At 42.4% G+C, this 24,700-nt stretch overlaps 2 protein-coding genes across 3 annotated transcripts in view; both read left to right on the plus strand.

Moving 5' to 3' along the window:
* Window positions 1–1,413: 1,413 nt before the first annotated feature.
* LOC118403906 (NXPE family member 3-like) lies at window positions 1,414–10,069 on the plus strand. 2 transcript variants are annotated; one of them, XM_035802764.1, is made up of 10 exons: window positions 1,414–1,555; window positions 1,856–1,975; window positions 3,178–3,358; window positions 3,772–3,908; window positions 4,794–4,971; window positions 6,230–6,434; window positions 7,563–7,642; window positions 7,876–8,036; window positions 8,410–8,496; window positions 9,257–10,069. In XM_035802764.1, exons 2-10 carry the CDS (start codon window positions 1,856–1,858, stop codon window positions 9,782–9,784), a joined length of 1,677 nt encoding a protein of 558 aa, XP_035658657.1. In that variant the 5' UTR covers window positions 1,414–1,555; the 3' UTR covers window positions 9,785–10,069. The 2 variants fall into 2 exon arrangements, with proteins under 2 accessions (XP_035658657.1, XP_035658658.1); XM_035802765.1 differs by having other exon boundaries at window positions 9,261–9,597.
* Window positions 10,070–11,181: 1,112 nt separating this feature from the next.
* The window catches only part of LOC118403907, a gene marked incomplete in the record, with an annotated part of 17,420 nt that continues 3,901 nt past the window's right edge, over window positions 11,182–24,700 (plus strand). The window contains 13 exon segments of the mRNA XM_035802766.1: window positions 11,182–11,235; window positions 12,760–12,909; window positions 13,327–13,480; window positions 13,636–13,730; window positions 14,716–14,834; window positions 15,216–15,408; window positions 15,737–15,859; window positions 16,549–16,669; window positions 19,977–20,131; window positions 20,816–20,917; window positions 22,003–22,077; window positions 23,025–23,160; window positions 23,690–23,799. Coding sequence (XP_035658659.1) covers window positions 12,760–12,909; window positions 13,327–13,480; window positions 13,636–13,730; window positions 14,716–14,834; window positions 15,216–15,408; window positions 15,737–15,859; window positions 16,549–16,669; window positions 19,977–20,131; window positions 20,816–20,917; window positions 22,003–22,077; window positions 23,025–23,160; window positions 23,690–23,799 — 1,533 coding nt within the window.

Here is a 24,700-nt window from a genome sequence, read left to right on the forward strand (position 1 = left end):
ACATACACATACACACACATACAGATATATACACACACATACATATACATACACACACACACACGCACACGCATGCATACGCATACATACAAACACACATACATACACATACAAACACACGCATGGGAAGGTCTCATGTTATTATCATCTCATAACAGGCTAAATTGTGGCACGCTAATGACACACGAGGCATCGTTGTTGCATACTGATTGGAGCTGTTCCACTTATCTTTAAAGACTAAACCGGTTTGATCGGGCCAAAGGTTACTTACCGGTCTCGTCATGATTATTCTACGCTTATTCAACCTGTAGCTTTGTTTACATGTTTCACAACCAGAAGGCATACTTGGGAGTCTCCCGGCCTGGTTGTATGTCTTCCAACAAGGAAGACGTATATGTAGACATGAGGGCGTGTTTGTAGTGTTTGCAGACCAGTGGACGTGTTTGTAGACCTGTGGACTATATTATACCCATTGACGTGTTTGTAGATCCGTGGACGTGTGTGTAGACCAGTGGACGTGTTTGAAGACCCGTGGACGTGTTTGTAGACCTGTGGACGTGTTTGAAGACCCGTGGACGTGTGTGTAGACCTGTGGACGTGTTTGAAGACCCGTGGACGTGTGTGGAGACCAGTGGACGTGTTTGTAGACCAGTGGACGTGTTTGAAGACCCGTGGACGTGTGTGTAGACCAGTGGACGTGTTTGAAGACCCGTGGACGTGTGTGTAGACCTGTGGACGTGTTTGAAGACCCGTGGGCGTGTTTGCAGACCCGTGGACGTGTTTGCAGACCCGTGAACGTGTTTGAAGACCTGTGGACGTGTGTGTAGACCAGTGGACGTGTTTGAAGACCCGTGGACGTGTTTGAAGACCCGTGGACGTGTTTGCAGACCCGTGAACGTGTTTGCAGACCCGTGAACGTGTGTGTAGACCTGTGGACGTGTGTGTAGACCAGTGGACGTGTTTGTAGACCCGTGGACGTGTTTGAAGACCCGTGGACGTGTTTGTAGACCAGTGGACGTGTTTGAAGACCCGTGGACGTGTTTGAAGACCCGTGAACGTGTTTGAAGACCCGTGGACGTGTTTGTAGACCAGTGGACGTGTGTGTAGACCTGTGGACGTGTTTGCGGACCCGTGAACGTGTTTGAAGACCCGTGGACGTGTGTGTAGACCTGTGGACGTGTTTGAAGACCTGTGGACGTGTTTGAAGACCCGTGGACGTGTTTGAAGACCCGTGGACGTGTGTGTAGACCTGTGGACGTGTTTGAAGACCCGTGAACGTGTGTGTAGACCCGTGGACGTGTTTGAAGACCCGTGGACGTGTTTGCAGACCCGTGAACGTGTGTGTAGACCTGTGAACGTGTTTATAGACCAGTGGACGTGTTTGAAGACGTGTGGCGTGTGTATAGACGGTCCGCCTCAGTATTAACGAAAACTGATATGCGGCGAAGGTTATGATGATGATAGACCCGTGGACGTGTTTGTAGGCATGTGGACGTGTTTTTGTTTGCTTTGACTCCCATGTATCTGGAATCTACAAGAAACAGAAGCTCCCGAGGTAGGCTGGCTTGTGTAAGAATATACTGTAATGGTGAAAAACATCGCTATAACATTGTATTTTCACATGTTGTCAGAGTCCTTGACGTCCTGCTGCCCCACATCCCCCGCTATACCATCTCTACTCTCGCCTGTGCCCATCGTATCTATCTATATATATTTCAAAACCCACCTGATCTAGTAAACTTGTTGATATACTTTGCGAATACAAAGCACAGGATCGAGGACCTTACACATCATCTTAATATAGATTGCCATCAGGGCTGCGCTGACCGAATCTCTCTCCCTCTCCCATATTCAGATGTTTCCCACAAGACTATTGAGGTCACTGCGCTATTGTCTTGTTTTGGCGGCTATTACTGGGACCGGTTACGTCATGCTGGGCCACCCGAACAGACCGTACATACAGCATCGACCCCAGGTATGTGTACGTGCATGTACAGGAGATGAGCGTGTAGAATAAAACAAATAATAGTAAATGTATAAAAAAAGAAACGGGGGGCTTCTTGGGTCTATGTAGATCACACAGAGAATGTTGGCTGCAGCCGTAAGTGTTTGCATGTAGGAGTTGCGTCAGGTTATGTGTGAGCGTAATGCGCGACTTTGTACCAATTTATGCAAATGTGGCCCTATGTTACATAATTTTAATTTGATCATGTACATTTATGTCTAAACTAGCTACATGCCCAAAATCATGAAAATCCGTTGTTTATTTCTTCAGTTTAATGTTCTTTGGAAACTTTGACAAAGCCGCCTCTGTGGTTCCATTTTTACGCTAGGCGGTCCAAACAGTTCTTTCCAGTACTTACATCTACCACTCAAAAAAGGGACTATAGCTAGTCCCGAGCTAAAACCAAAAGATTAGTTAAAGTACCAAGGGAAGCCGCCAGGGGGCCCAAAAGTTGATAATTTTTGGTCAAATCCCACCAACTCACCAAATATGAAACCAATCCACCCAGCTGTTCTTGACTTATTTTGTTGACAGGCAGACACACGCTGCCTGAAATATAACCTTCATACTTTCTATGGATGTGATAAAGTGGAATCCCCTATGGGTAGGTTGGAAGTAAGTCAGCAACATTGTTAAAACATCTGGATAGCGTGCGATACAGACCAATATTCCTTCCTATTGGAAAACGCGGGGCCAAACGCCGCAACGTTAACAGCGCACTGGTTGGTCCGCGTGTGCGGGCACATCGCATATTAGTCCTTACAATAAACTTCTTACAAACTGTGGGGTCGTGTGGCGTGACGGCAGGGTGGTTGGCCTAGAACCCAGAGTTCTTGGATCAAATCCGCTGATATGCCAGCGATCTTGTGCCCTTGGAAGAACACTTTCCTCAATTCACTGAGGTCGAAATGAGTACCCAGCTTCGGCTTGGGCCGTCCCTCAGATAGGACTGGAGTTCCCGAGGTTATTGGGAGAGCCACACATCGAGCACGTTAAAGAGCCGGCATACTTGTAGAACAGAGTAGGGGTTCTTCCTGGTGTGAGTGGGTCAAACCTTACAGTCTTGTCTCCGGGTTGACATGTTGGAAATGTGATAGTCACCTGTTATGTCAATCCTTCCATAAATGATGTAGAGCGTAATGAATAAACCTAAATGCATACTATTTCAACAGCAAAAGGTGTCGGAAGAACAACCCATAGCTGAGAACAGCGTTCTCATCTCAGACACGCTATACTGGCCCAAACCGCCCACAGCGATGGTCATCAGTAACAGGTTATGGACAGGACTCCCCATCACAGAGGCCAAAGAGACAACCTTTTCTCTCGACAATCCGACAGCATCGTACTTTGTAGGTAAGGAAGCGGCAATGATTCGACTTCACTAGAGGTCTTGAAGGACATCCGTTTTGCTCTGAAGGCATATCTAAGGCACGTTAGGGCGTAAAACACGGAGCTGAGTTCCAACTTGCAAACTTTATACCTATTAGTGTTCATAATTTCATGAGTTACATATCTCACATGAATAAAATATTATATATACAACCACAGGCTATTGTAATATCTTATATTAGTTATACAATAACCTATCATACCAGTTAGCCACTGCGTAAGCCACCTGTTATCATGGAAATCAAATCATTTATAATTTGTCACCTTTGGACACATGGCTGCGCCACAATGCAAATCACAAAGGAATCTGTCTTGCCCTAAAGCACTATGTCCTTTCGTGTAAAACATGAAATACTTCTTTATTTTTTGCTGAATAGGCGATTTTGTTAACGTCACAATCGTCGTTCGAGACAAAGACGGACAGCCCAAAATCCATGGAGGGGACTACTTCCAGGTCAGAGTTCAGAGTCCTGACGGCGACAATGCTGCGGCAGGACATGTCATCGATTATGAAGTAAGATGACTTTTAATGACCTTCATCAATAAGATAGATAGATTATAACTTGAACGTTCATCTGTGTTGATAGAAGTCATGCAGGATAACGGTAGAACTGTAATTTCCAACACACACAAAAAATGAACTCTACCCACATTTTCGATCTACTCGTCTTTGTGAAAGAATGGACAATTCACTGCGTCTGTGACATCACGTTATGTAGATAGAACATGAGATAAAGACCTGCATCAGGCCGTCGAGAACTCTGCGCAACATGTTGGTAGCATCCAAAGACAAAACCCCCATGGAGAATAAATGTGGTGTTGTGTACATATACATTGCCAAAGTCAAAACATCAAAGGTCCATGTAAGGAAACCTACATTAAGGATACTGAAGAATTACTTAAGACCAGGTTCTGTGAACACAAACGCCCAAGTTCGACATCTTCACAACACATACATATAGAGTACACATACATCAACCTGAACAATCGGTAACACTGGACATATTGAGAATCTTGGAAACGGAACCAAACTTTATTGCTAGAGTAATCAAGGAAGCCATGGTCATCTACATCAGAGCTTTGCAACCATCTCTAAACAGAGACGGAGGGCGCCATAGACTTTCTGCAACTTAGTTAACGTGCAATATTCACATAACGTGATGTCACAAAAGTAGTTGATTGTCTATATCGTGACTGAAGTCGGTCAGTCGAAAATTTGGGTCAGTGCAATTTTTGTGTTAGAAATTACAGTTCAGCTATATCCAGAATAGATAGACCAACAAATATTCAAACAAATCACAACAGAAAGACACACTCGGAGTGTTGGATGCATAAACGTCTAATGAAGTGGAACTTTGTCCAACAATTTGACATACACGGTCGATATGCTGTGTTGTAGAATGGAACATACACTGCACAATTTCGTCTGTACTGGGCTGGGGAGGTCAAGTTCAACATCCGACTGGTTCATCCTAGTGAAGGCTGTTATCTACTGAACTACATGTGGGAGGTTTGTCCGCTCCGACTCACCTTCACAAGTACCTTCAGGGAGAACAACGGATCGTCAGAAACAACAGGCAAGGCCGTGAATAAGCTCAGTCTACTTCCTACATTTTTATTTCAAACAACTTTTCCCTCGAAAACCGTGAGAGCTAACGCTACGTGATAACAGTTGTCACAATTGTATCAAATTGTAACACCAGTTTTTTCAATCTCTTACTAATGAATTAATGGCATATACCCCTATATCTCATCAATGACGCTCTCATCTTTACCTCCGTAAAAATGGAGGTATAGTTTTGGTGTGTGTGTGTGTGTGTGTGTGTGTGCCTGTGTGTGTGTCTGTGTGTGTGTTTGTTTGCGTTTCCGGATATTTGTGTTCATTATTACTCTATAACCTCTGGATGGATTGTAATGATATTTAGTATGTGGTTAGGTGTTGCAAAGACAAAGGTCAGGGTCGATTTTGGGCCCCCTGGTGTGTGACCTTGGTACTGCAGCAGAAACTCGATTTTTTGTATCTTTTGACCTGGACATGCTATGGTTTTTTGGTAGCAGATAGCTTGTGATGTAAGGAAGAAGTGATGTGTGTTTGGGCCCCCTAGCAGCTTGCTCTGGAACTGCAGGCGCATTCTGGAGCAGAACGGAACATAAGAACGACAGATTTCCATGATATTTAGCATGCAGGTATCTTTGGCAGAGATCTACATATTGAAGTACAAGTTATGCAAATTTAGACCTAATTGCATACTTAATGAATAAAATCTATATTTACTATTATAGGACTCAAATACATGTAACATGTGTAGTTTGTGGCAGGTGGAAGATTAGCAGATGCCAATAACACACTAATTTGCATAATCAATGTGAAAGTGTCATAATTATTCTAAGTACAAGTAGTAAATGATTGGATTGTAAACAGTGTGACCTGTGTAAGTTACTTAAAGGTTTACATAACCATACATAAATTATGCAGATGTGCAAGTCATTTGCATAATCAGAATATTTCATGGAGGTATGAGGTCTCCGAACTCTTGTTTTACTAGAAAGCATATGTAAAAATTGTAAAGTAATCAAGGTATAGATGTACACGACAGACTGATCAATATATAAATATAGTAAATCGATGTGCATGCATGTGAGCTGAACTCGCTAACTCACATGAACGCACACAAACGCGCACGCGCAAACACATAAACGTTATGCTCTAGGAGAGGGCTTTGCTCAGTGATGTATAATGTTAAACTAAAGAATGAGATACAATGTTAAACTACTATATATATCACAACACAATGTTTGTTATCAATATATATATATATTAATTTTATCTCCAAGAATGCAACGTATTCCTTGATGACGACGTAGAACAATGTGACTACTCGGAGCCAAGATCTGGCGTGTCCTGGGCATGCGTCAAACCCAAGACGCTTCCCTGCAGTTCCCGAGTGGACCACAAGGTTGACTACGATCTCTCAAATCATCTCAACAAGTTGTGCTTCCCCTTATCGTCCGAACAGAGGCACATGATCAGTTCACTGGTGTAAGTAAGCCACTCACTGTCTGTATGCTGTTCACGTTCATAAGAAATCCATGTGTAACGTTACTTGTAGAAATGAGTAGAAAAATAACCTCATGTGCGAATGCTACCACGTTCAAATTTCAAGGCTTCGGCACTGCAGATACCAGAAATATGGGCTGTATCTGGGATAAGAATAACAAAAATGACACAAATCAGCTTAAAAGCCTCCATCCAACAGAAACAAGTGCTTTTAAAAAAAGCTGGCATTTTGCCATGGATTGCGTGTGTCAAAAGTTTTTCTAATATTGGAATGTGCTGAAGGCAGGCAGTCGAAATTACGACACCCCTTGCCATCATACAACGCTCCCTTGGGACAATATGGCTCCGCCCAAGGACGCCAACGAAACCAATACAGTTTTTCTATCGCAAACCTGTAAAAATAGTACATATGAATAGAAACAAGAGTAACTCAGTGACTGTTGCAGTGCCCCACGAAGTGCTCCAGAAATATGCAAATAAGCATGCACACGAATATGTTTAATGAAACATTTTGTCAAACAATATGCAGTTGTTTTCGAGAAAATCAGTTTCTTCTTGTGTAATTTTGTGATGTGTTAGATGTAGTATGGGCATTTGAAGGAAAGTTAGAACGACATGTGAGCAGAGACATGTATCGCATGGCATGAACACGTCTGTTCGTTAATTCCAACATTCCAACAGCGGAAATATGCAGATCAGAAAGTCCCAAAGGCAGGTTTTGATGTTCTGGTCGCAAGACAAAACTGTTGCTTATGTCAAATAGATGTAAAGGCTGACGTCAGAGGTATTTATGTAGCGCCCCCTCCTGTAAGGTCACCGCGTACCGGCGCACTCTTCCGAAAACGATATGTCAGCAATCATTTACTCCATAAACTTACTTTTTACATTGTCACGGTCTCCATAGTACAGACTACAGATTCCAAGGTCCACTCTCCGTAAGGCTAAGGCGGCAAAATGCAAACATGTCATCCATATAAACGACTCATCATTGCCTTCCATACGAGAAACACTCTATCTGAGCAAGGATGTTAACGTTAGCATTATATAACGTCCTCGATCTGAGAATAACAGTTATAGAGAGCGATAACATTCCAATTTCTTGTGTTGCAGAACATACGATGAGGAGAAAGGAGGGACCTTTAAGAAGACCATAAATGGAAGTCCAGATTCTATCAACGTTAAATCAACCTGTGAGTGGAGTAAGATTTTTAGGATAACTTAAGACGATAAAGTTCGAACCAGAATGAACTATCCTAGCCGATCCAGGACGCTGTATAAGTACAAGTGCGATTTATTCAGGCTAGTCAGTCCAATGTCAGACTCCCCTGACACAATAACCAGCCTATATCATGTACTATATAGTTGGTTTGGAAGATACTAGCACCCCTGTACAATAATGGTTGTTTCTAACCTTCTCACACAGCTGTACCCATCACGGTATCCCTGCGCCGCCCCCGGTGTGAGGCAGGTATCCCAGCACCCACTGCGCCCACCACCGGCTTCTGGCAGCGGGACGTGTGGACTTCCACAGTGTGTCACAACAGGCATTTCCCGCGCAGGGAGCATTACTACAAATGTCTAAAGGTACATTTTTCTCCAACGTTGAGCCATTCAAGTAAGTGCAAAATTTTCAAGCTTGTTTGTGATAAAGGTCACGATGAAACAACTGTCAAAACCATAGAACCAGTATCACAAGATACTTGGCCAATTGCGATGAACTTCCAATACTGTAGTGGCGATATTCGGAGGACGCGTATATTTTCACCTGAACTTATCTGACTCGCAGAGGCTGCAGTACCCCCGCTGTCGCTCATCCATCAAGTACGGCTTCGATGTAATCATGTATCTACCAATCCTGTTCTTGAAGTGTTCACAGTGCACTGGTTCACAACGTTATAATTTGGCACGTAGAGAAAACAATCATTTTCTTTTCTTTTGTGCGACATCGCCGCTACAGAACAAGGAGCTGTACTTCATGGGTGACTCCACGGGCAGGCAGCTGTACGAGTTCCTCGTCTTCAGCATCCTGAATACCACATTCAGTGTAAGTGATGTAAACCTTTATAGATATATCCAAACCCTGCCTTTCATTTAGATATAACATTGTACTGAATGCCTCTTGATTTTGAAATTGCAGTCCAATTTAAGTCCAAATGAAGACCTCGTCTATTATGCCAATTATACCAATCAACACAACAGTCGAGGAGAATAGATATTTTCAAACATAACATAACATAGCATAACATATACTACCATAGCATTACATAAAATAACATGGCATAGTATAACATAACATAACATAACATAACATAACATAACATAACATAGCATAACATAACATAGCATAGCATAGCATAGCATAACATAACATAACATAACATAACATAACATAACATAACAAAACATAACATAACATAACTTAACACTGTACAACTCTTGTTTGAGTAAGGCTTGAAAAGAAATGAACTCCCTGCTCTCTGCTCTTGCCAGTCGTTCCCCATGTTTTCAGGATCACGTGGCGGACGTGGCGTCCCAAAATAACGTACGGACAAATTGCACGTGCCGCGGTTTGTGCCTTAGCTTAAAGCTCCATCTGCTCTTACATTTACAACTGTTTTAAGAAGCAAGAAGAAGTTGTACCCGTACATACTAGCATACTACATACTTTTCATTGCATGTAGTGTGAAGTCCTTGTACGTAGATTATTTAGAACTACTTATTAGAACTACTTATAATGCTGGCTTGCACTTAGCATCTAAGAGCAGAGACGTACAATAAAGGTCTTCTTCATTCACTTCTCCCAGGCAGCGGACCCCAGCATCACGAGGCGTGCAGGTCCGCACTACGCTGTCCACACGCCCAGCAACCTCACCCTCCGGTTCCGTGTCCACGGGCCTCCGCTCAGGACAGGCGGCATCAACGTCACCCATATCAACTATCTCGCAAACGAGATCAACTCCGTTCGTGGAGGGTCTGATTACGTCATCATCATAACGATGTGGGCCCATTTCACCTCCTTTCACTATGACATCTATATCAAGCGGTTGCGCGGCATCCGAACAGCTATCCTAAACCTTCTGCACAGAAAGCCTGATACTCTCATCGTCTTTAAGACCGCAAGCACGCGCACAGGGGTTCCAAGGTTAAGCAGTGACTTCTTTTCCTCTCAAATGAACAAAATCATTCGTAAGGTGTTCGAAAATATGAAGATAATCATACTGGATGTGTGGGATTTGACACTTTCTCACAAAAACGAGGACATTATTCACCCAAAGCAAGTTATTGTACGTCAAGAGGTGGAACTGCTTCTCTCGTATATATGTCCAGATTAGAGCACTTATTGTAACTCATTGTTGTCAGTAGTTTAAGGTTTTAAATTTCAGGCAATACGATATTAGGAAGAAGAATGACAGTAAGTGATGACGCAAGTTCCACTTAAGAAAGGATACATAGAGAACAATGTATGGCTGTCTTAACTGTTATTCATAGAGTAGATTAGTTCTTCAAAATTGTTAGATATTAATAATAGCTTAATTGTTATGTTTGTCACAACGTTTGATTGTACCTTTATTTATTCGTTTGTCACCATCATCACGCAATAAAATCTCTCTATCGAATTTGTATGCAATAGACTGTCTTTGTTGTACGTAGAACAGTCTATCAGGAAGTGGAATTCGTTCTCAATATTCAATGAAGTGATAGAACTTCTCATTGTTGTTCGTGAGTGCAAATATGTGCTAGGATGTACAGAATGTTTATGTCCAGGTTTATGTACCAACTCGTCTGGTACCCTTATGAATCCTAAAAATGTCTGGGCGACAGTTTTCTGATATTGTTTACTGTGTGATGCCATTGAACAAAGCTAAAGCTACGGCCATTGAAATAAGCTCTGATTCTCGCCTAGAAATCACGGAGTATAAAGTCCGTTATCAATGTCAAACAAAATTGAAATCACAAAGACCATTACTTTGCAGGTAACATCAAGTAACGTTATTTAAGGTCAGAGAAAAGGAAAAAAACATGGACAATTCAGCTGCAATCTGAGTAGTGCAGACCAACTTGTCCTGTTGTAAGTCAGATGCCCACTTCCTTCTAGGTGAAATACGAAGGGAATCCTCATCAGGCCTCAGCACCGATTTTGACATCATCTTCGTATATTTCAGAGCTTGAGGAGCGCGACTCAAGCAGCTCTGATCAGTTAACCTTTGTTTTTCTCACCGTTTACTTAATAGGGACATCAGCTGGAAAGTGATGAGTACAATGATTTGACATTTGGTGGATATTGATGAAAGACTTCATACTATATCATCATGTTCCGAAATTTGAACTGTGCGGCTTATTTCTGGGTAGAGGCTGAGGACGTTATAACAGTCTGTGGTCAGTTCTACTGTTAGTGGAACTACAGGACCGTCTAGAAACCCCATAATCGGATGAACAGATGAATAGAAATGGGAAAAACTGTCAATGTTTCAAATTTTCATTAAATCTTAAAACATTTTTTTTATTATAGCACATCATAGGTGTGGCATCCCAGAATAGCACATTTCCGAGTAAGCCTTGTATATTTGACTCAGTAAATATGTTTTGGGATATCCTACTCAGACAGCCACTTATCGACTGTAACTCAGAAATAGTCAGAACACCTGTTTCGTAAGACCTGTTTATCCCTATCCTTTTGGTGAATAATCATTAGGCAAATGATTAACCGCTCACGTGACAACCGACCTTTGGTAAAAACAAGAGCAAATGTAAATGACCACACTGCAGGGCGACATCGCTGACGGTACGTACTTATTTCTTTACGAGAATGGTCCGAGTTTGGTACAGCGGCAAAATCTCTATCTTCAAAGCATTGCAGATGTGACAGGAGTCTAATGAGCATACCTTGCCTCAAAATATGAGTATATGTCACGGGTGTTGAAGTTTTTTGCTTCATGTCTTCATTCTCTATGGAGGGGGGGGGGCAATCTGGTTTGTTGTGTTTCGCCTTTCCCTTATGCCGGCCTAGCCGTCTTTGCTTCTATGAGCATATAGGTCAAGTTCTTATGCCGCGAAACGTTCGTGTCTGCACCGCTAGAAGCGCTCGTGGGAGGCCGCGAAGTAAGCTGCTGCATGCTGTCAAAAGACGACTGTTGATAGGCGGGGCATTCCCTTAGTGACATGTACATGTCTTGCAGAACAATTTGACACCTTTACAAACAGATCCTAGTGGAGTTGTGGAGAAGATTTTGAAAAGATTTGACATGCCAAGATTGTAATGTTACGAATATTTTCTGGTTTCAAAATGAAAATCTGTAATCTCCTCATAGACCAAAAGGACAAATATATTAACCCTCTTTTCATGTCGTATTGGGGCTAAATTCAGTGGCAAAGAGAATGACAGGAAAACTATACTATGCCGTAGCATCCTATGTATCGTTCTTGGAATAAGTCAGCAGTGGATAGGCGTGGTCGGGAGTCAAATTTGCTTCCAAACACCAGCCAACCACCCCATTCAAGAAATCCAGTCCACAGTCGAAAATTTCAAAACATGCGGCTGGCGCAGCTGGGCGCAAGCTAACCGCGCCGAATACCAGCCAACCTTAAGCTTGCTCCCAACCCACTCTCAACCATGGTCTAGAACGATCGCGAGGCCTGGTGTACGTGTAACCGGGGTTATAGTGAGGACAAACGTTGGTGCAATTATTGAGGAAAACAAGTGAAATGTTCTTGGGAATGTTGGCTTTTCGAGTTACATTGCACATAATGTTTATTTCCACACGCAAAACAACTATCAGTGCTGTATGACTCTCGCGCTTAAATGTATATCATGACTCTTAGTAGTGTTGGCAAAAATTACAGAAATATCGTCAGACAATACAGACTACAGAGTACAGACCATCAAGGAATTGAAGTAGTGTTGCAGGTAAGTATAAATGGCTCATTTCCTCGTTATTTCATTCCTACTGTTTACCAATACCCTTGATAAAAGTATGTCATCACAAGAAGTGAAATGGCCGTTTACAGCATCTCATTCCTCGATAGCCAATCTGAAAATGTTTTTAACACCTGTGCTGCTAAGCTGCACATACAACGTCAGCAGGAAGAGTAACTTCAACTTAGATAACATCCAGGACAATTCTCCAGTCCACGACCTCAACCAGACACTCGCACTCCGTTCACCAGATTGACTTGACCTCGTGTTGTTACCGAATAAGACTTCTGTCTACCGACCTGTCGTGGGACAAGGCAGACTGGACGTTATCATCCCTGCCCTGTCTGCACACACATTTCTCATACATTGTACCTTTCTTCCATGTTCTGCTAGATGACGAACGCGTATGTACAGGTACTGACGCTGCTGGTTAGTTGGTGCGCATGCGCCGCCCAGCAGTTTGGCGGGGACCCGTCCGTGTGTCAGCCCTGCACACCCCCATGTGTAACACTTCCCGGCATTCCGCAGTCCTTCGAGGCAAAGGTAGGAAATGATGCGGCTTCATTTGAATGTAACATTAGATGTAGATGCCCGTAAGCTAGTAACTGGTTGCACATGATGATGGAATATGCCAAACATCAATTATTCAAACAACTGGATATGATTTTTGGTCAGTGACGTTAGAGAGATCTGATTGGAGAGGAAGTTTATATATCACAATTATGAATTGACATTTGCATAATTAATGCGATAATTGTTTTAAGACAATTGCAAAGAGAAAATTGATAGATAATATTATGCAAATGAAGACCTAATTTACATGATTAATGAGAAAATGCTATAATGCCATTGTGGAAATTGACGGGACTTTCTTACTTGTGGCATTTGGATGTTATGTTAATGTGAACATCATTTGGCGAAGGCATGAGGTCGTGGAACTCTAGTTTTCACTTGTTTTAGATCGAGGTGAACAATCAGAATGGAAACGAGACGTATGACGTAGAGGAACACTTCGACGGGCTAAACAACAGAGCGGTTGTTTACATGACGCGGCAAGGGCGAACAGGGAAACAGATATTAAACTTCAATGGCGGAGAAGTGTACAACATTTTAGGTAAGTATAATCCTCATCATCATATTGACCTACCTGATTCGGCCTTCTTACTTCAACGATGTAAAATGGAGTCAAAAGTTGTGCACAGGTGACTATGTTTGTATCGCCGAATGTGACATGATGTCGACTACTTGTGCTGTCTCCTGCACACCTAGGTACACAGTGTGTTGCAGAACCTATAGATGCCGGGGAGGATCTTTTTGGGTACATCCCAGCACCTAATGGCACCCACATCTTCTCCTCCGTTGTAGTGAGTATCCTTGTCACTATGGTCTAACGTTATAGCCCCATTGACAGAACCATACCAGAAAGCGTGGAGCACAGCCCTTCAGAACTGAATACAAAATGCTTTTAGTCTGAATGTGAGCTTGGAAAGAACTTTTGCCAGTTTTGGCTTCAAAATAGCACCGATGTATGTTAAGCCCGCCGTACGTGGTTTTTGTCCTAACGTTTTTTTTTTTTGGAGGCCACGTCTGCCACGTTTTTTCTGAAAACGTGGGGAAGGACGGGCACGTCAACGCACGTCACTCGCATGATAAGGGGGTTCACACGTGTGTATATTTTCAAGCCGCATGAGTTCCGTATTGACATTTTGGCCAATTTCTTCCATACGCGGCCGCACGCACAATGTGTACCTCATACGCATCTGAATCGTTTTGTGAAAGTTACAAATACGCTAGGCATACGAAAATACACGCCCAGTACGTCCGATAATTTTCGACATGAACAAAACTATAGTTCATACCCAGTTTGGTGGCCAAAACGTCATGAATACGCAATACATCGGTCCCACGTCGGTCGAGTCTGGTATAAAGACGCTATATGTTTACATGCTGATATCGAGGCATTGCGAGTACATAGCGTACTTACAGCGCAGATGCAACGCACCATGAACGAACGTATAGCGAATACCCACATAGGTCACGAGTTAGTACCGTTCGTTCTGCGATCGGATTGCCCAAAGTGCGCGTACAGATAGCGTGATCGACAGACGATCCAGATTTGGTATAAATACTAAGGTGCATCTGAGTCCATGGAATAAAATAATGGAATCAGTTGTGAAGGGTTGTATGTCGCAAACGCGCCGTGGTCGGTTTCCTTGCATTAGGACTTTATAATAATACTGTAGTAAGTAAGGTGGTAACAAAGGGGACCAGACAATTAAAGAAAGACTAGGCCAGACACAAGAATGTGAGGATTACATTGTCCATCTCTGGTGCATTACTTCTCCGCAGACGTTCGGTTTGGCCAGTAGACTTGGTGTGAGTGATGTTGGGCGGACCACTGTTCGGGGGATTCCGGTCGTTAGCTACAGAGCCTGTATATACTGGCCACAGTGGGACACCACGTTCAGGTACACACTAGTTGTAGATATTGTACGTACAAAACGTCATGTTTTTACTTCCAACCCTAAATAATGAAATAGTCCTCCAACCTCTCGTAATTTGAAGTTCTCGTCAATAGGAATGAATACCTTTCGATAGTGTTTTGAAGAACGCCGCACACGAATCTGAAGCTTTGATGTACAAATCTAAACCACAGAAAGGGTATAAAATCCTGAAGCCAATATAGATATTCTGTCAGGCACTCCGCTTGGTCTGAAATCAGCATATAAAGAAGAAGTTTTGAGAGGCCAGATTAAAAAGAAAACAACTATAGCAATAAACACACAAATGATCAAAATGTTGTAATACTACTTCTGTACGTTTTTCCGTAAGTTTGGTTTAAATTTCAGTGCTGATTACTATTTCTCCGCACCCGAGTTCCAAACTGCTAGCGGCGATCCCGTCATCCCGGTGCGTGTGACAGTTGGAGGGAAGGGGCGGGCGCCGAACACGAACTCCGGCGGGCCCAGAAGAGAGTTTTTCCGCACGTACGAGTACATGTACTTCCGCTCGTCACTTCGCGCAGACTCGTCTGTATTCGAGGTACAAGTTCTACAATAAAATGATAGACAGTTACAATACTTGTGTGATTAATCGCAGTCTTTTCCGTTGTTGCTTTATTTCAGTTTCAACAGAAGTCATATTCCCAACCGTAACAACACGCGATCTTAAACTTTTAATTGTGTTATTATAAAAAAAATAATGTTTATTTCCAAAACCATGGAGGGTCGGAGCCCAAGTTAGTCCTATTTCCTTTACCTTTGGCGATGCCCTTGCATGTGTTGTTCGGCTAATGACTTAACTAGCAATGGCAACTCCAACATATGATAAATAATAATTGCAGTCTGTCAGTTAACTGTTTTACCCTCAGACTCCCCGAGGGGTTGAATGTCACAATCGCCAGTCGCAGGAAACGTTCCCCAGCATTCCTCAGCACATGCATTACGTGGAGGAACAGATCCTGCCGCAGACAAAGATGGTGAACGGGTTAGAGGTTTGCACTGTTCATACTTCCTACTATTGATCAACTTTGTCGTACACGCGCGTTTTTGAAATAACGACAAACGACATACCACATATACTACTATGTCCACTAACATATAGACACACACACACACACACACACACACACACACACACACACACACACACACATACACACACACACACACACACACACCCTCACACACACATACACACACACGCGCACGCACGCACGCACACACACACACACACACACACACACACGCACGCACACACACACACACACACACACACACACACACACATACACACCCTCACACACGCACGCACGCACACACACACACACACACTCACACACACACACACACACTCACACACACACTCACACACACACACACACACACACATTTATTGTTCCTGATGGTAAGCGTAGGATTGGTATAAAATTTCCAGATTTTGCGTTGAACAGAAAAAGTTTCTATTTGTCAAGCGTAGATCGTTTGACCGATGGCATCGCATGAAGAATAGCTGCTACCTTTGTTATACAAATTAGCGTAAAAAGATAACAATCTGAATATGGTGGTGATTGTTACATGTATTTCACAATCAATTTTGCGAATACAGTAAAACACACCTTAGTCAAAGAAATTGGTTTGCGGCGTTTATCTTGTACACATCGTTGCCCACTTTCCCACCCAGGCGTGGTATAACTACGACCAGCAGCTTCTCCGGCTCGACTACCTGGCACCGTCCGACACTTTCGTGCCCCTGGAGGGACGTTTTGGCGTCCCCAAGCGTGTCATCCACGACTTCAGCACAGGTGAGGCAAACCCCAGAATAGATAGGTGACGCTTGGAAACATGGCAGCCGCACGCAATGATGGCTCCGCAAGTTTGTAGAATGATAAGATAATAACATAATTTAGTTGGACTTGTTTCGGGCTAGAAGGGTTGGGCCTCTTGTATTCCCTTGTTGTATATACTTGAGTCTCAACATATTTTGTTTTCAATTGTCCTCAAGCAACCTATATCTCCCAATATCTACCATTGACCATGGAAAATTGGCCAGAGCGCGGTGAGAGCGCCGCGACGCCAGAAAAGCTGCTCTAGTGGAATCTCTCTCGGCGACCCAAGCGCGCTCTCACCGCGACAAAAAAAATCAAATGTCAGCATCTTTTTATGAGCTAGCAAAGGTTCGAAAGATTATTCAACGAATTTCAGAGATAAAGAACGAATCTTACGACATGTAGTGTATTTTGGTATCTTTGAAGTCATCCTTTTACGTCTTACATAACATTCAAAGTATGAAATCAAGGCTGTAAACAAATCCAATTTTGGTCACTGTACAGTCACTCAAGCTGAAATATATACACGTTTGTCTTGCTGCTTTGTCTTAAATCTTTCATGTAGCTTGTTCACCATGAATTTCTTTATCCATGCCACGTTATTAGTGTAAATCATACAACACTAAAACACTTGAAAGAAATGATAAACCTTTGTTTTTTAAACCTTGACCTTGGTTATTCCATCTCAGTTTGTTTTAGTGTACCGGCACATTTTGGACATTTCTCCGGGTTTTGTTTGTGTCAAATATACTTCCACACAAACCGCAGGTGAGAGCGCAGAGAGCGCGTGGTGAGAGCGCCGTCCTAGCTAAAGGTGGGTTTACACCTGCGTATATTTTCAAGTGCGCGTGAGTTCCGCATGAAATTTTGTCAATACGCGGCCGAACGCCCAACATTTGGATTTTTTTTGGAATAAATTAAATTGTACGTCGAGCCCATCTGGCGTTTGTATTACGACTTCAGCGTTTTCATTTCGCATGAGATGCGTATGATTGCAACTGAAATGCGCAACAAAATTTTCCGTACTGCGAATAGATTCGTATGGGGTACGTATGTTGGGCGTTTTCCGGACGCACACAACGTCTACCGACCGCATGCCTGACGCACCTGGTGCTAACTGCATTCCAAACGCATTTCAGGTGTGTCAGAGGAACAGTTTGTGTTACATATACTTTTGTTTGCGAGCATTGCCAATAGAGTATTTTTGTTAGAGGAACCCTTTGTACTACGTATGCCTTTGTTTACAGGCAGTGCAAGTAGAACATTGACAAGTAAACAGTGAAGAGTTTTTTTTATTCATTTGAGAAGCAGTGCAGCAGTGACACTGTGTTTTTACAGAAATGTGGGCCATCATTTACCTTAAGAAATTATGTGCACTGTTAAGATTGTGTTTGTTTTCACTTTGTCCTTAATGATTTCCCCTATCATCTTAGTACTTCAACTACTATAAAAGTCACACTCATACACACCACAAAACGTATTCAAGATCGGTATCTTTATCAAACACGTAAATTAAACAATTATGAAACCTTACGCCCTCTTTCAAAGTTGTAATATGGCTAATATTGCACCTTTATATCATGTGGTTCTACACACAAAAAAGTGCCATAATCAGCCAATTAAGTCAAATATCTGTTACACAAAATGGCACGTGTGTCACACAAATTGACCCAGTGCTTGAGCAGGTCCCTCTACATCTTCCCGTCCCTAGAGGCTCTGTTGGGACCAGTTACATTCATGGTGTCCTGCAAGTTGTGACCATCTTTCTATGCCCCCGGTACAAATTTGTCGGTCCTGGCCTGGATCTGCCGGCATGCCATCTTGAGATGATTTTTTTTTTGTCTGGACTCAGATGCACCTTCGTATTTATTCCAACATGATCTGGAGTGTGCGTCGATCACGCTATCAGGACGCGTAGTATGCGCAAAGCGATTGCAGAACGCACGGTACTAAATCGTGATCTATGTGTGCATTCGTTATACGGTCGCTCGTGGTGCGTTGTGTCTGCGCTGTAAGAACGCTATGTACTCGCAATACCGCGATATCCGCGTATTACTGCGTATAAAGCGCAAACATGTAGCGTCTTCATAGCGCAATCGACCGACGTGGGACCACTGTATTGCGCATCCATAACGTTTTGAGCACCAAACTGCGTACGAATGATAGTTTTGTGCATGTCCAAAACTATCAGGCGAACTGGGCGTATATTTTCGTTTGCCTGCGTTCGTGAAACTTTCTAAAAACGATTCAGATGCGATAGAGGTGCGACTTGTGCGTGCGGCCGCGTATTGAGGAAATTAGTCAAAATGTCGAAAAATGTCAAAACGGAACTCATGCGGCATGAAAATATACGCAGGTGTAAACCCACCTTAACATTGGTATCATAAACCACTGTTGAGACCTATTGCGCTCGCCGCGCTCGCTGTGCGCTCTGTTGGCGCTCACGGCGCTCGCTGCGCGCGCTCTTGGCGCTCTTTCTGCACTCATCGGTGGATCGCCGTCCACGGCGCTCTCACGGCGACTGTTTTGAGCAGGTTCAAAACGGTCGCGGAGGTGATGGCGACCATGGCGCTCCCACCGCGCTCTCTGCGCGCTCCCATGGCGACCTCGACGCTCTCACCCCGCTCTCACCGCGCTCTTCCATATTTGAGGTCGTAGAGAGAGCGCCGTCCTAATACCCCCCTCACATTAGGCGAAAATCGATCGGACGACGGGTCTGCGAGCTCGACACTACGAGGAAGAATGACCATGACGGGAAGGGGGGAACTCTGCCATTTCTTCGTCGGCAGCAGGGTCATGCCTCTTCGTAATTTACAGCTCGCAGACTCGTCGTCCGATCGATTTTTGTCTAATGTGAGGGGGGTATAATGGAAAGGGGGTAGAAAGACTAATACTTTAGTTTTTGGTAACATTTAGCAATAGGGATATCAACTTGCGCGTAAATAGTAAATAGTATTCGCTTGTGTATTTGGTAGTGCTTTTGAGAGTTTTCAGCACAAGAAAGATACTGTGACAAATTGAAAACATATACGCGTTTGCGATTGTTTTAGAGGGGACGACGTTGCTACGGTCGGGGGGGGGGGGCGAAATCACTGAGGGGGGAGATCTCTATATGTGCGAACAAAAAAAGTATATGCGCTTTCTTCCCTAAGGTAATTTCTAATAGTACTGTATTAGTATTATCTCTGTATATATGTCGAAGCCCGAAGGCTAATACTGAATAGCCTGTAAATACAGGACATTGGTGTGATCTCAGTGAGAGATATTTGTTGTGAACTGTCAGGCTTGGAGTATGAGACGGACCTGAGGACCGGAGCCTGTTCCGTACGGCGGATAGTGGATAGTGTGCTTCAGCTGAATGACAACAACAACGGCATCATGCTCACTCCCGCCCAGACAGAACATCTCGACACGGTACAGAAATACTACATGGGAAAGGTAAGTTATACTAGTTCACTTCTGATGGTATCATAGATTATATGAATGAACTTTATTGCACGACATTTGTACATGGTACAATGTATGACAACGACTAATACACAAAGTACAAGATAGGTGTATAGGATAAGACGTAACATCCTAATTAGCATAACGAAAAGGGCTAACACAAGATATAATGTTACAATCGAGTTGGGCTAATCATGAGTTTCATTCTTTCTAATAGCAAAGCAGTCTTTGATATATTTGCCTATCTTTGCATTGTGGGAGTTGTGGCATCTAAAGATATATACAAATCTGTCTGTAGCATCGAGGCTCTTGAAATCTGCTGTACTGGATTCGAGAAATGTGAATAGCTTATTACGTAAGATAGCGTATCTAGAACATTCCATTAAAAAGTGAACTTCATCTTCAATATGCTTTGGACAGAAAGGGCAGAACCTATATACGTGTTTTACTGACTTGGGCCAATGTGCATAAATTTCCGGGGCAGGAGAGTAGCATAGTACATGACTCTTTAATGTATCCATCATACCAACTCCTTACATCATAGCAATGGTATTTGATAATTAATGATACGAAATTTTGTGTAAATGTAAGTCACAATTGGCAAAATTACCTGATGTTGAAATCTAACTTACGGTGGTTCTCCGAAACTGAGTGGTTTGTCCTTGTATCTATCAGCATACGATTCGCAATATTCCTGCTGATGGTTGGATCTATCGGAGACAGGTCAACATTAGCAGTGAACTGGTGTGGCTGGAGCAGCAGCTATATTTCAGCAGTGTGAGTACATAATAGACGTCTAGAACTTTCGCTGTGCTGGATCATTCTTATCGTCAATAGTCCGTGAGACAAAACTGTCAGTGAAACAACTACGTATGTTGTTTGCGGTGTTGCTAGTTTGATACCCTGTTTAACTACCGGTGTCACCGCGATCTCATAAGGTTTTGTAGCATTTGCTCATAAACTATGTAAATGGAACCTAATTTGCATAACTTATACATATATAATATCGTTTTATCTTATGTTAACTTCCAAATACAAAAAGAATGAAAATTCCATCATTTAGTATTTTTTACCAATGATGCGTCTCTATCTCAGTAACATATGTCACATGTTTTAGAGTCATATCATAAAATGCAGTGAATCTATATCTTTCCACATTGATTATGCAAACTAGCTCGTGATTCGCATTGTTTCGTATCTAACTGCTGTTTCCATTTATGTACAGGTAGTTGAATCATAACACTGGGTATAGTAAGCAATGCAGTCTAGCTTAACATCCGAGGAATCTCATCAAATGACTGGCACAGTTATTTATCAATTTGTGTCAGGTTCCACACATCTAGCCTAACTTCTACTTAGAGAAAAACCAGCTACCAAGGACCCAAACAACCCTACGACATTGGTGACCTGTTTCACAATACCACGAAATAGAGATGATTTTTAAAATATTACATTACTTCTACAAACAGCTACAGTTTGAAATACAGCGTGCATCCTCTTGCACATACGGCAGATAATATGCCAAGCTGTAAACAAATGTAGCAAAGGGATCGTGAGATACAGCTGCGAACAGCAGATCATCGTGAACTACATTCCTACGTCAGAAATGGACTCTCCTTCCCAGAGAAACAAATGGGGTGTGGTTGTTACATATGGGTAATGAATAATATTTTCAATGGTAAACGCATACAATACAATACAATCTTATAAAGTGACAACGGACATAGTCACAAAAAATTGCCTTTTAAAACTTTTTTTGTGATAAGTTGTTATATTCAAAGATAGCACAGCTTATTTTGGAGTATGAATTGTGATTCATGTAGATTTGTGTATATTATCTGGGTTGATAAATTTCTTTTCAGTCAGAATGGGTGGACCATAATGGATTGGCTGACAATACCAGAGTACCGCTTCAGGGAGAGTCAAAGCTTATAACGGTATGATATTATCACTTACTCAAATACAATTCAACTGGATAAAAAAAACAATATTATCATAGATAAATAATCTTTATTGCAAATTAATGCCCGAGGGCTAATTGCATACAAAGTAAAGCAGCAGTGGTATACATAAATATACTTAACGAACAAGGAAAATGATACTCATGGATAAATCAAAAGGGAATAACGACTAATCTAAATCTATTTCTACTTAAGCTATTTGATGGGTTTGACTTCTTTTTCGTATGCACTGGAAGATGAATTGTCCAACATTTCCATATACAAAGCAAGAAGATTGATTTTTGTTGGTCGGTAAGGTGATAAAAGTTTGGGAAAGTACGTTTCGAGTTACATCCATCACTCTTCTTCAGCGTCCCTAGAATAAACTGGCAGAACAATTCCATACAAGTACTCGTAACTCAAATGTAAATCATGTAAGCATAGTTCCTTATGGTCAGACAACACCATAAGAAAATTATTGTCCTTTGTGATGCAAGGCGGGGCCCCAAGTACTAGAGAGTTAATTGGCTGTTCTTGTATTGAATTTTCTGCCAGTTCATTCTAGTGACGCTGAAGAGTGATGGATGTCACTCGAAACGTCCGGAAGTAAACATCCGTTTTTTATCCAGTTGTATTGAAGATTGAATTGTATTTGAATATTGTTTACCTGTATGTCTAACCTTCATAAACGTATCATCACTTACTGTTTGACAATTTCTTAGCACAACCCATAACACCTAACTCCTAATCTAATAATGCAATAACAAGCAAATGAGCAAAACAATTTCAAAAGAATGAAAGAAATGAATGAATGAATGAACGAATGAATGAATGAATTAACGAACGAACGAACGAACGAACGAATGAACGAATGAAAATGTAGTATTAGTAGAGACATGAAAAAGGACATTAAATTGACTGTTTGCTGTGTTTCTGTGTTTCAGCTCCCAGTTTCCACCAACTACACCGGACCACGGGAAAGTGTCATCAAGGTGCACAACTTCGACATGGATCAAGACTTCGCAGTTTCAAATTGCTACTTTGCAAATCAAAAGCAAGTCATTAGATTTCAATTTCCAGGTGCGTTTTAAGCTCTTGTATTCCTGGTTAATACCTTGCATCCCTTTAAGAGCGTAATGTAGGTGGTAATTAAGGTTATCACCTCAGCCAAGAGGGTTATGTTGCCGGTGTGTGTGTGTGTGTGTGTGTGTGTGTGTGTGTGTGTGTGTGTGTGTGTGTGTGTGTGTGTGTGTGTGTGTGTGTGTGTGTGTGTGTGTGTGTGTGTGTGTGTGTGTGTACATGTGTGTCTGCGTGTGTGTCTGTCTGTTAACAACAAAACTCGAGAACCCTGGGATGAACTCAAAGTGTGAATTAAATGTTTTTTTTCCTTATTATCGTATATTGTTTAATTAGTAGAATCTTATTATCCTATACTAATTGTAAGATATATTCTGTATTCTTTCTCTTTGTTGTTGTTGTTTATATTTGGCCATATAAAAGTGACTGTACTTTTTGTCGTGACAATAAAGCTTGCACCTTGAATTAATGTATTGCCCCTTAGTAATATTCTCGATTTCATTTCCATCTCATGATTACATCTGTATCTCAGTGACTGTGTCGTCGCTACTGAAGCTGTATGGTTGGAAGTTGATACTTCAGACCAAGATCCAGGTGTGCCGGGCTGTAGGGATATCTTTCCTTCGCTGTGAAGATGTCATGGTGAGCTAAAGTATGTTCATGGGTCAAAGTTGCTGTTTGGTTTCTGTAACCTGCCCATTTTCTGTGGGAACGATTCTCCTGATCTAGTGATTTATGATATAAGTGAAGCCAGGACACGCAAAAGATTAATGTAACCTCCCAGTCGAGCCTTAGAGTATGATAGGAAGATTGCTTATGTATATAACATATTGCACTACGTGGTGATGATAGAAAGATTGCGTATGCAACATATTGTAATACATGGTGAGGATAAGGATTACATCATGACTCTTCGTAAGTCTAAAACCAGCCAAACATTGACTGGAAATTTAGGAATGTTGGATTGGAAGAAATAAGCATTGCCATATCAGTCCTTTCTGTAATAAAACCAAACGATATTCTCAGTTCTCTTAAAAATGTAAAAAAAAAAAGGAAAGTGATCTCGATCCAGTTTTAGCTCACTGAAGAGTGAAGAGCTAGTGTTTCACTGGTTGTGACAGAGAGGACAGACGCTATGTACAGTATTTACAGGTTCATTGTACCGGGGAAATTCCCATAGCTCTTTTCGACAAGCACAATGAACAGTGGACCACGGCTTAACGTCCCGTCCTAATACCCCCCTCACATTAAGCGCGATTCGATCGGACGACGAGTCTGTGAGCTCTAAATTACGAGGAGTCATGACTCTGACGGGAGGGGGGAACTCTGCCATTTCTTCGTCGGCATCAGGGTCATGCCTCCTCGTAATTTAGAGCTCGCAGACTCGTCGTAAGATCGAATCGCGCCTAATGTGAGGGGGGATTTGGACTGCAACCCTTTCCGGCAGCGTGCATGTTGGGTGAGCGACACAGCTGGAATCGAACTCATGGCTTCTAGTTCCAGAGGCAAGGCCGCTAACCACTGTACTTTATCCCTTGCCAGC

Source organism: Branchiostoma floridae, chromosome 16 (assembly GCF_000003815.2).
Source record: "Branchiostoma floridae strain S238N-H82 chromosome 16, Bfl_VNyyK, whole genome shotgun sequence".
In the NCBI taxonomy this organism is placed as follows: Eukaryota; Metazoa; Chordata; class Leptocardii; order Amphioxiformes; family Branchiostomatidae; genus Branchiostoma; species Branchiostoma floridae.